Source organism: Lactuca virosa, chromosome 9 (assembly GCF_052849685.1).
Source record: "Lactuca virosa cultivar CGN04683 chromosome 9, Lactuca_virosa_CGN04683_v6, whole genome shotgun sequence".
Taxonomy (NCBI): domain Eukaryota; kingdom Viridiplantae; phylum Streptophyta; class Magnoliopsida; order Asterales; family Asteraceae; genus Lactuca; species Lactuca virosa.
In genome coordinates this window covers 26,083,046-26,094,316 of record NC_136434.1, presented here as the reverse complement: position 1 = coordinate 26,094,316, position 11,271 = coordinate 26,083,046, and the positions used below count along the sequence as shown (strand labels likewise).

The following is an 11,271-nucleotide window of genomic DNA, read 5'->3' as shown; positions in this document are numbered from 1 at the left end:
GATCCGCTATCATGGAGTTTTTTTAGATGTGTTTAATAATTACTTGTTCATTTGCACTATTTCTTTAATAGTCAGAAACTTGATGTCAATATGCTTTGACTTAGTAGAACTTCTGTTGTTATTGAAATATAATATTGCTAACTAATTTTCACAACTTTAGTGGTCTTTCAATACGAATAATATGCAACCTCGTGACAAATTTCTGCAATCATATTTCATGATTTGATGCCTCATAACATGCCCCTAATTTTTTTTATTCACTCGGACAATCCTTATTATATTATATTGTTACGATTTTAGTCATTGATAAATTCAAAAAGACTATCCCACCCCTTACCATGTCCCTTTTTAGGCCACATCTCCCTCATCCCCATTTAGTTTTGTTGTTTCTCATTAATGTCAGAGCAACTGCCAGAGACATAGACTTCTTGAACAATCGCTTTTAAACGACATATCACATACCCTCTTTAGATCACTCTTTCTCTATATTTCCCCACTCTCTTCTCTCTTATCTTTCTATTTCCTATATGTCTCTCCCCCTCTCTCTACCCCCCCCCCCCTCTCTCCCATCGCCCGAAAATTCCCCAACCAAATTTTATTTGATTTGATGGTGTATGAGTGAGAGGAGACGAAATCTAAAAAACAATGATGGTGTGGGTTCGTTGATCCATACTTTAATCACTAAATTCAAATTTATTCCTGACCCGACTTCGATTAACGCAAGTATAAAGTGAAACTTCCTACTTGTTAACTCCATGCGTCAATCTCGAGGTCCAAACCTTTTTTGTCGAGTGAAACTCCGCTTCTTAAGAGCTTCTTTGGGCAGACTCACTCCCTTACTCGCTGGGTTGGCGTATCCAAGGTAGCGCCAGCAGCAAGCGTAGGGGTTACTACGTAAGTGCGTTCGTTAGCGCGTTACGTTTTCTCGCTTGCTAGACACGAAAACTAAGGATAGACGCGCGGCGAGGGTGAAAATCAAGTTGTGGGTTTTAGATTTGAATATGGGTTTCAGTTTCAGTTTTGAGAGTGAACATAAATTTGCAAGTTGTAGGTATCCGGTGAACTCGTTGGGCCAGTTTCGAGAGTGAGAGTTCAATCGCTAGATATATTGTGAAACCTATTAATTTTGTATATGGGTTACAATTAATGGTTTAGACGCACAGGTGGAGGCGTGTAAAAGCTTCAAACGATTTTTGAATCAATTTTTGATTTCAGATAAGGATCGACAATTAATTTATGATCTCTATAGGTTTAATAAGTTATCTATTGAAAATATAGTTGGAAGCAAGTTCATATTCCTTTGAAATAACAAGACAATACACTAATTGTTAGTGTATCTCACATTGGGGCTACACAGTTCTACAAGTGTCTATATATATTCTCTCTATAAAGGCTCTTTTAGAGAGTTAATATGAATCTCTCTCTCTCTCTCTCTCTCTCTATATATATATATATATATATATATATATATATATATATATATATATATATAGAGAGAGAGAGAGAGAGAGAGAGAGAGTTTCATATTAACTCTCTAAAAAGAGTCTTTATAGAGAGAATATATATAGACACTTGTTATGAAGGTGATGATGTGGACACTACAATCCTTTAAATATTTATTTAAATAATTAAAATATAAAAAATTGGTAAGGGCACTATAATCCTTTTTTGTGTCGAGGGGACTAAATCTGTGATAAATAAATACCACATGTACGGTCCGAGTGAAAAAAACAAAGATGTGGATGAAACGGGCAAATTGCCCCAAACTAGAGAGATGATTCGTGTAATTTATCCAATATTTAATGACGTGGGTGGAGAAATGTAAGCTCAATGATATATGTGATTTTTAAAATGTATTAGAGACTTGTAAGCTCAATTCTGCTACGAATTCGTTGATGTTCTTGTCTGAGCTTCCACCTTCTTCGATAGCTTCTATCGCAAAATCCCTCCATTTGGTTGCGTTTTTCCTGATCTCGATGCTTTTCTCTCCTTCCATGACTTGCCTTATGCACGCATCCAACACTCGTCTGGTCACAATCCCATTAACATCTTGCTTAGCCCGAACTCCCACACCCCAAACATCCTCCACATACTTGGCATTTGTGGTCTGATCGGACCATTGTGGCATTGCAACCATCGGCACACCCAAACCAATTGCTTCAAGAACGGAGTTGAGCCCACAATGTGTAACAAAGCATCCTATTGACTCATGAGCCAATACTTCCAATTGAGGACACCATGGCACGACTAACCCTTTCTTTGACATGCCATCGACAAACTCTTGCGGGATATTGTCCTTTAAAGAAGACTTAACCACCCACAAGAAGCTAAAACCACCATCGCTCAAACTACATGTTATTTCTTTCATTTGCTCAGATCCAGGCTGCATCAAGCTCCCAAATGATAAGTAAACAACCGATCTTTTCGGCTTCTTGTTTAGCCAGTTCATGCATTCAACCCGTTTTGGTTTGAACATATTCACTCCATACTCTCGATCATCTAACAATCGTTTGTCAAGGTACATTGATGGAAGCGTTGGGCCTATCGTCCTCACACGCCACAACTTCCCCATCCAATTGACCACCTATGCATGTTACAATCAAAGAATTATGATTTTGAGCATCAGATAAATCCTTGATGATCAGTAAATATAGTTTCAAGAAAAATCATAACCTCTTCCTCTAATTTGTAAAATGAGTTGATCAACACCCAGTCTGCTTGATCGATGTTGGTAAATTGACTAAAAACTAGATCAGAAACAGCAGGAAACAAGTCAAATTTGTGCACGAATGAAGGAGTTTCCCAGTTTTCAAGCGGTGGTAATCCAGGAAGTGAGACTAATGAATCCGAATCCGACAATGGGATTTGAAGAAGGCTTCTGTTGACATGATAGTAAATATTATTGACAGCACAAGTTTGAGTGAAGAAGACGACTCCCATGATCTTGAATTGCTTGGAGACATCAAGAGCCCAAGGCAAAAACCCATCATAAACAATGGCGTTGACACCCCCTAGTTTTTGAACAAGATCCGCTAGGGACTTTGGGCCTACTTCACGAAGCTTTGGGAAGTAAACATCTGGGGACACAAATTGATCAGGGCCATTGTCATCAAACCCATCAGAGAATGTCTCGAAGGTGATGAGTGTGGTGTTAAGGTCCATATGGACGTTTTTGGAGAAGGAAAATGTTGTTGCAAATGTTGTTTTGATGCCTTTTGCAACCAAGCGTTTGCAGAATTGGAGCATGGGGTTAATGTGGCCTTGTGCAGGGTAAGAGAGCACCAAAACGTGAGGCTGTTTTTGTGATGAACTCATCTTGTTAGTGTCGAAACTAAATGCTTGGTTGAAACGTGTCTAAAATAAGATAGAGGTCTTGCATTTGAATCATATGGTTATACTTATATATCGGCTAATTAATTACTAAAACGATCCCAAATACGCTAAATGCCATAACAAACATGGGAAAATATGATATTATTAATATGTATCTAGAGACGATCAATATTCAATATGAATATGAATGAAACATACCGTTTATCTTGTAAGCACGATAAGAACGATGTATCATTGTTTACTTTGGTGAGCATTTAAAATAGTAAATTCCGCCATGATTTTTATAATTATATCCATACATTTGACGTCTTAATAAACATTAATCTTAATGTTTTATTTTAGGATATTATTATCTTTAATGAATATGTAACTTTACAGCACCAACTTTTTTTCTATAAGTGTTGATTTTTTAACATCATTTTTTTTCTAACTTCAACCTTATATTAATCGGCTTTGATTCAAAAGTGCATCTTTATATTTACACACCAATACAGCTTCTAGCTTAAACAGAGTCTATAAAAGTTTTACACTAATAAAAACATACCTAAAATACAATTTAATCAGATTAAATCCAAAACACTTGTGAACTAATATCACTAATAAAAAGTTGACACTTGATTTTCTATCAAAGGTCAAACTCAAAACGGACACCATAATCTGTAAACATATGTATCTATATATTTTCAACAACAACAACAAACTAACTAACAAATTAATTACATATAAATCATACCTTATCTTCAAAACTCCTTCTGTACACCACCAGCAACAATAAGTTCAATATGACCACCATCACCACTATCACTCGGCATCATCAACACCTCATCATCCGCTGAAAAATTATACCGCGCACCAATCGCCCGTAACAACTGATACACTTCAAACATCGAGGGCCTCTCCTTATGAGCCGGGACCACACAATTACACGCCACTTTCAAAAACTGGAAAACCTCACTTTCATTTCTTTTTTCAACCAACGACTTATCAATCGAGTCCTGAAGTCTCCCTTCAGACGATAACTCAATAACCCATTCAGCCAAACTCCCCTTAAAAGTTTCTGGAGCTTTACTGATATGTGTCGGTCTTTCACCAGTCACCAATTCCAAAAGGACAACCCCAAAACTATACACATCGCCTTTTGGGGTGGCCACGAGGGTACGCGCGTATTCGGGGGCCACATATCCCAAATCGCCGAATTCCCCGTTTACAAAAGTACTCAAATGCGTATCTACTGGATTCATGAGCCTTGCGAGCCCAAAATCAGAGATTCTGGGTTCGAGGTCGGAATCCAGTAGAATGCATTTTGAACTTATGTTACGGTGAAGGATACGCGGGTTGCAGTTATGGTGGAGCCATGCTAACCCTTTGGCTATTCCGATTCCGATTTTTAGCCTCGAAGGCCAATCGAGGGGTTTTGTGTCATTTTCCAATAGATGGAGTTTGTCGTGGAGGTTACCGTTTGCCATGTATTTGTAGACTAAAAGGCGTTCTTTTTTCGCGACACAAAACCCTAAAAGTGAAACTAAGTTTCGGTGTTTGACTTTTCCGAGGGTTGACATTTCGGATGCGAATTCCTTTTCGGAATGTTGAGTGTCTTGTAATCTTTTGATCATAAGTAAACTGCCATCTTCGAATTCTGCTTTGTATAAACACCCGGTTCTTCCTGACCCGATGATATTATCTTTGCTAAAACTGTTGGTGGCTTTCATTAGATCGCTCAATCGCATCTTGGAAACCGGGTTTTCAAACATGGAAAGCTGCAATGACATCAAAAACTGTCAGATTGATTCACCAAACATGACAGAATAGAGATAAAAAGGATTAAAATTATATCTTACCTTGATGGTTTTAGCTCCTTTAATACTCTTGGCCCATTTATTTCCATCTGGATCATCATCTTTCCTTTTCCTAACAACCTTACGCATAAAGAACATCATTCCAAAAACTACAATTAACGCAGCAATAGTGGCCCCACCAACAGCGGCCCCCACAATGACACCCGTATTGGATTTTTTAACAGTTCCTGGACAAGGGGACAAAACAGGACGCCCACATAACCCTGGATTACCCGTGTAGCTTGCTTCTGTACCATTTTGGAAATATGGAACTTGACCAGATAATTGATTGTTAACAACACTAAACTCTTTGAGGCGATTAAGGTTACGTAATTCTAAAGGAATCTGACCCGAAAACCGGTTGTTACCGAGTCTGAGAACATTAAGATAAGAACAGTTTGCAAAGCTTGCAGGGATTTCCCCTGAGAAATTGTTTGAAGATAGATCGAGAGTTGTCACAAACCCTAGAATTTTTGTCATGTTGGTTGGGAGATTTCCAAAAAAGTTGTTGCTAGAAAGATCTAATCCTGTCATTGAGGTACAATTCTGGAGTGCAAGAGGTAATGTGCCCTTGAGTCCCATGTCTGGGAGTTTTATATTTAGAACCTTGTTTTCATCAGGATGCCAGCATTCGATGCCTGCAAACTTGCAGATGTATCCTTCGGTATTGTTATTAAAATCCCATGTAGTTAAGACGTTTTCTGGATCTTGAATTGAAGCTTTAAAGGCTTTAAGGCAATCAATATCACTCTGGACAGCATTGGTACATGTGACACACAAAAGAATGAAGACACAAGTGGTAATTATTGGTATGTTACTTGGTGCCATTGAAGATTTTAAGTGTGGCACATATCAAACTCTAGTAATAGCCAAGAAAACCTTTTTTTTTTCAAGAACCAAACCTGCAAAAGATAGCAAAACAAACAACCCATATTCAGTGACATGTGTAGATGGTATGACATGTTTATGTCATATAGTATTGAGTTAACTCATTTTTGTAATCTGAAAACAAGTTACTGTCACCATACAGTCAAAGAATAAAACAACTTATCTCAGAATTCAGACACTGAGCATGTTGGATATGAGTTTTAAAGTAAGTATTGCGACCTAAAAAATTATAATTAGCTATTAAAGCAGCATATAGTATTATAGCTAGGGATCATTATGAAATCTTTTACTCAGTTTTCTTGCTGCAACTCTCATCTAAAGAGGGTTATGGCTGTGGGAACTGAGAATGAATGATTACGTGAAATTGAAAAATAAGGATATAAGATAATGACTAGAAGATAAGAATAAGATAATCAGCTCTAATGTAACAGCCCCTATCTAGATAGTGTTTTAGGATGTGTTTATGTCATTTAAGATTGTATAAAGAACTAATAAATAAAGTAACAAAAGGAATTTCATTGCCAAAAAGGACAGCGTTATGGGAAGTGATAAACAAGAGTGTCTGAACACTAAAACTTCCAAAAATAGGCAACCAAACACCTAATTCTGATTATTTTGACCCAAATAAAGATCAGAACTTTAACGCGCATACAAACACCCCGTAATTTTATGTTCAAATTAGAATTCACGAATTTCAGTTATCCAATTGAGATATAACAAACCCTAATTGAATATTTCGTGGATCCAAATGATTGAATCATAAAATTCGGCAACAGTGAACAAAATTAAGCATCAGGTACTCCGAAAATAAGAAACCCAGAAGCAATTCCACCACTACAACAAATAATTTACGTAAATTTGAAGTTATACTACAACAAAAGGGAATTCTGAAGATGAAGAACGTACAGTGGAGGAGTGAGGATCTTCAGGAGGAAGGTGCCGCTACGTATACTGATAAGAAAGAAGAAGAAATTTTGGATGGATATAAGAGAAAATCGTTGGCAATCTAGTCAAAGATCAAGATTTCTATAGCAGATTCAAGCGACGACTGGACCGAAAGCTGCAGCCACTAATAAATGGAATGATTGACTAGCAGTTCTTGACTGAGTAAAACGAAAGCCGTGTGAAGTCATGACTTTTAGGAAAGTTTTATTGTTTTTTGTGTGGAATTTGGACTTGGAAGAAAATGATATTCCAGACCATTTTGTATTCTATATGCCCCCAATTCGCACTCACCCACACTTTTTACTATTTCTCCCCTCTTTATTTTTAAGCGGTGAATTATTTTTTTTTTAGAGAAAATGACACTGCACATCAAAGTTTTGACAATTATCTAATTTGGTCACTAAAGTTTTTTTTAAGTACATTAGACCACTAAACTCCATGTTTACCTCCTAATTACACCATTTTGCAAAAATTAGACGGTTTCACCAGTTACCTTTGCTTAGTTGGGTTTTTTTTTAATATTTTAAAAATAAAAAATCAAATATTCCAATGTTTCATTAATTATTAGTTTTTACTTTTATTTTTTGGGAACTTGTTAATCCACATCAGGAGCACGAAACAGACAAAATCTCTCTCGATAACCTTTTATTTTCGTTTACCTTCTTCATTGTTATCTGCTTCACCGCCTTCTGCAATCAATCGAAGGGAAGATTGATTAACGGTGGGGAAGATGCCAGCGAACCACCACTCAACACTGTCGTCACCACCGAAATACCGTCGCCGGTGCCTTCGCTTCAGTAAAGGAACCCCTTTTCGTTTGTTTATCCAATCTACCCCTCCTGAAATTCCTCCGATTCCCTTAAAACCTTCCAATTTTTCTGCAATTCCAGAGGCCGAAAGTGAGAACAGGTTTCTGGGTTTTTGAAGATGGAAGCATACCGAAGAGGGTTCTGAAAGATTTCCCCAAACCCAATCAAAAAGTTCAATCTTTCCGTTAGATTTTTTTTGGGTTTTGTGCGGATGGTAGTTTGTTATGATGGGTTTGTTTCAATTTTGAGAATTTTACGGAAATTCAATTGAAGATCGTTCATTTGGGATTTCATATGCTCTACAGTGAGAAAAGTTTCGAATTTTCACATTTCGACTAGATTTTGACGATTGATTTTTCGTCGGTTGACGCAAGAACACGATGTTGTGTAGGATGATTCCTAGAAAAAAGAAAACAGGGACTGTTCCTGTACATTTAAACGTATACGATCTCACTCCGATCAGTGGTTATGCTTATTGGGTTGGACTTGGTGTTTATCATTCTGGTGTTCAAGGTTTGTGTTCTTCAAATTCTCTTCATATCTCTCAATTAATTTATCCCTTTCATCTAATTGCTCAAAAGATTACAATAATAAACACAAATTGTCCTGTTTTTTCAATACAGAGTAAATTGCAAGACTTTGAAGTCTCAATTCCACTATGCTATGTGCTATCAATTCTTCTACTGTTACGAAACATCTGGTTCTTCATTTTGACTTGCTAGACAATGTTTTTAGCATCAAAATACGATGATCTTGTAAGAAATTTTAGAATGTGTTTTCGACGAGGGCTGTTGTTCCACACTACCAAAAATTCACCGGGGAAGAATGCTTGTTCATCGTTTTCTGAAGATCAATCTCGTGGATGACACATTGGAATATGTGATTTTTTAATCTTTAAAATATTAAAAAAAAAGCCAACTAAGCAAAGGTAACCGGTGAAACCGGCTAATTTTTTGCAAAATGGTGTAATTAGAAGGTAAACATGGATTTTAGTGGTCTAATGTACTAAAAAAAATTTAGTGACTAAATTAGATAATTGTCAAAACTTTGATGAGTGTCATTTTCCCTTATTTTTATGTAAATTTTTATGTAAGTGATGTGAAATAACTGTATACTTATTCATAAATCATAGTAACAATAGATTTTAACTTTTACAACTATACTACAAGTAATATATAATCTCAACCTTATAGATTGTTATCATGTCATCTGTCGTATATAAGAGCTGTTATTATTGTACTTCAAGAAAAAAAAGTCATCTTGTCACAGTTGTAAAAACAAGCAAACACCCCATCTCTCTAAGACAGGAGGATGTGAGTGGAAAACTCTCGTTACTTTTTGTGGGCCACATCACCATTTTTCTTCATTTTCTTTCCCTCACCTAAACCCAATGAACGGGGGAAGCTTCCCTCACTACTTTTTCTAAAAAAAATAAAATTAACTAATTAAGGGGTTTTCTATAAGTATTCCAATTCCTTTTCCAATTCCACCCCCTTGATTTGATTTTTTTGTCTTTTGTTGTTTTTTGTTTTGTTTTTTTCCTATTTTGTTTTTTTGTTGTTTTTAATTATTATTATTATTATAAATTTCGAACAAAATTTTATAATTCAGACGACGTTATAAAATTCGAGCGGCTATATAAAATCGGGTTTTAATTATTTTTATTATATATTATTATTATTATTATTATTATTATAAATTTCGAACAACATTTTATATATCGGATGACATTATAAATTCGAACGACTATATAAAATCGGTTTTTAATTCTTTTTTAATTTATATTTTATAAATCGGTTTTTAAAATCCGATGACATTATAAATTCAGATGAAATTTTAAAATTCGTACGACATTATAAATTTGGACGACATAAATTGGTTCGTTATTACATTTGCGTGGTGCGTTATGCGGATTGGAAACAAACTTTACTTTTGTTCCATTTTATATAGTCGTTGAAATTTTATAATGTCGTCCAAATTTATAATGTTGTCCGAATTTTTAAATGTTGTCCGAATTTTATATGGTTATCGAAATTTATAATAATAATAATAATAATAGTATTATTATTATTATTATTATTATTATTATTATTATTATAATTATTGTTAATAAAAGAAAAAACAACAAAAAAACAAAAAGGAAAAAAAAGAAATAGAAAAAGAAAAAGAAAAAACAATGATGTCAAATCAAATGTAAAAGGTTGATTAGATTGATGTTAGGGGGGGGGGGGGGTAAAATCAGTTAAGGGGGTACTTATAGCACAACCCTAAAATTAATTGATTTTTATGATTTATAATTTTTAAATTAATAACAATCAAAAAATTTAATTAAAAAGAAAATGCATTTCATTAATTAAAATAAAAATTACAATAAACCTAAGATTTAAAAAAGTAGAAAATTAAAAAAAAAAACACAAACAAAAAATCAAACAAACCAACAACAACCTATGAAAAATATTTTTTCATAATTTTTTCCCTCTTCTTCATCACGAGCTCGAGAGCCGGTCCCGAGAGATGGTCGGTGTTTTCCATCAAGAACATCATATCCTTCATTTCTTGTCTCTCCGCGCACTCCTTCTTCCTTGCTTATTCTTTTTCTTTGTCGAACGCGAAACGTTCAGAAAAATTAAGATTATATCGATCAAACGACGCTGTTATTTTCCGCATTTCGTCAACGTCCATGCTGAAATCCGATGCACCCGAAGAAGTCCTTTTTCCCTTCCTCTTTGCTTTGTTCCTACCCATCGGTCGGAAAAGTTCGTCCTCCTGATTTAAATCTACACCGATCCGAGCATCGGAGGAAGTTGTGTAACCACTAGAGCCCGTTTTCGTTCTCTTTGATTGTTGTACTCCAAAAATAAAATCTTGCTCGTATTTTTTCCACCTAGGACATCTAACCAATAATTTCCAATAATCGTGCCACTTGAATGATTTTCCGACTTCCTCAAGGTAAAATTGCAAAGCTTCTTGAAGTATTTCTCTGTCGCCTTGGCCGCTTTCTCGTTGGGTTTTTAGGTTGTTGTACAACCCGTTTATTTTTGAAACCCCCTTTGCTATTTCTCGAAACTTCGAATTCAACTGGTGTTTCGTACGGTAGTCGTCATCTTTTTCTAGCTCCTCCCGAAACCGTTCTAAAATGCGAAACCAAAAACGATCTCCCGGTTGTGCATTTCCCGTCTTCGAATCCTCAAAAATGTCAACCCAAGCTTTTACCAAAACTAGCTCTTCTTGGGGAAGTCATGCTGTCGGCTTTTTTCTTCCCTGTTGTGCGACACCCTTGCGCGCTTGTTGTTTTCCTTTGCGTCGTTGTGGGGGTGGTGTGGGTTGAGTTTCGGGAACCATCTCTTCTTCTTCCGAGTCATCCAACTCAGCGACAAGTTGGAATTGTTGTTGGGTTTGGGTTTGATTTTGGGTTTGGGTTTTAGGTTGATTTGGCGAATGTTGATCGGGAAAAACAACAA

General features: G+C 35.9%; 3 protein-coding genes and 1 long non-coding RNA gene across 4 annotated transcripts; 1 reads left to right on the top strand and 3 right to left on the bottom strand.

Moving 5' to 3' along the window:
* Positions 1-1,739: 1,739 nt before the first annotated feature.
* Positions 1,740-3,387, bottom strand: LOC145138031 (UDP-glycosyltransferase 74G1-like). The gene is made up of 2 exons (XM_079072174.1): positions 2,674-3,387; positions 1,740-2,584 (listed from the first exon to the last, which is right to left on the bottom strand). Exons 1-2 carry the CDS (start codon positions 3,313-3,315, stop codon positions 1,847-1,849), a joined length of 1,380 nt encoding a protein of 459 aa, XP_078928300.1. The 5' UTR covers positions 3,316-3,387; the 3' UTR covers positions 1,740-1,846.
* Positions 3,388-3,847: 460 nt separating this feature from the next.
* On the bottom strand, positions 3,848-7,233 carry LOC145136049 (probably inactive leucine-rich repeat receptor-like protein kinase At5g48380). The gene is made up of 3 exons (XM_079070248.1): positions 6,963-7,233; positions 5,172-6,070; positions 3,848-5,090 (listed from the first exon to the last, which is right to left on the bottom strand). The coding sequence occupies exons 2-3, from the start codon at positions 5,994-5,996 to the stop codon at positions 4,074-4,076; spliced, it is 1,842 nt and encodes a 613-aa protein (XP_078926374.1). The 5' UTR covers positions 5,997-6,070; positions 6,963-7,233; the 3' UTR covers positions 3,848-4,073.
* On the top strand, positions 7,214-8,658 carry LOC145136050 (uncharacterized). Its single transcript, XR_013720194.1, has 2 exons — positions 7,214-8,323; positions 8,434-8,658. It is a non-coding gene; the product is annotated as an uncharacterized LOC145136050 (long non-coding RNA).
* Positions 8,659-10,396: 1,738 nt separating this feature from the next.
* Positions 10,397-11,051, bottom strand: LOC145139055 (glutathione S-transferase T2-like). The gene is made up of 2 exons (XM_079073010.1): positions 11,024-11,051; positions 10,397-10,941 (listed from the first exon to the last, which is right to left on the bottom strand). Exons 1-2 carry the CDS (start codon positions 11,049-11,051, stop codon positions 10,397-10,399), a joined length of 573 nt encoding a protein of 190 aa, XP_078929136.1.
* Positions 11,052-11,271: the final 220 nt, after the last annotated feature.

Bases quoted from the DNA above. Each gene is read 5' to 3' on its own strand.
- LOC145139055 (XM_079073010.1), bottom strand. From the start codon at position 11,051: ATGACTTCCCCAAGAAGAGCTAGTTTTG. The intron at 10,942-11,023 runs GTAAAAGCTTGG...TTCGCATTTTAG, and splicing joins CCCAAGAAGAGCTAGTTTTG to AACGGTTTCGGGAGGAGCTA.
- LOC145136049 (XM_079070248.1), bottom strand. From the start codon at position 5,996: ATGGCACCAAGTAACATACCAATAATTACCACTTGTGTCTTCATTCTT. The intron at 5,091-5,171 runs GTAAGATATAAT...ATGTCATTGCAG, and splicing joins AAGGAGCTAAAACCATCAAG to CTTTCCATGTTTGAAAACCC.
- LOC145138031 (XM_079072174.1), bottom strand. From the start codon at position 3,315: ATGAGTTCATCACAAAAACAGCCTCACGTTTTGGTGCTCTCTTACCCT. The intron at 2,585-2,673 runs GTTATGATTTTT...TAACATGCATAG, and splicing joins TTTACAAATTAGAGGAAGAG to GTGGTCAATTGGATGGGGAA.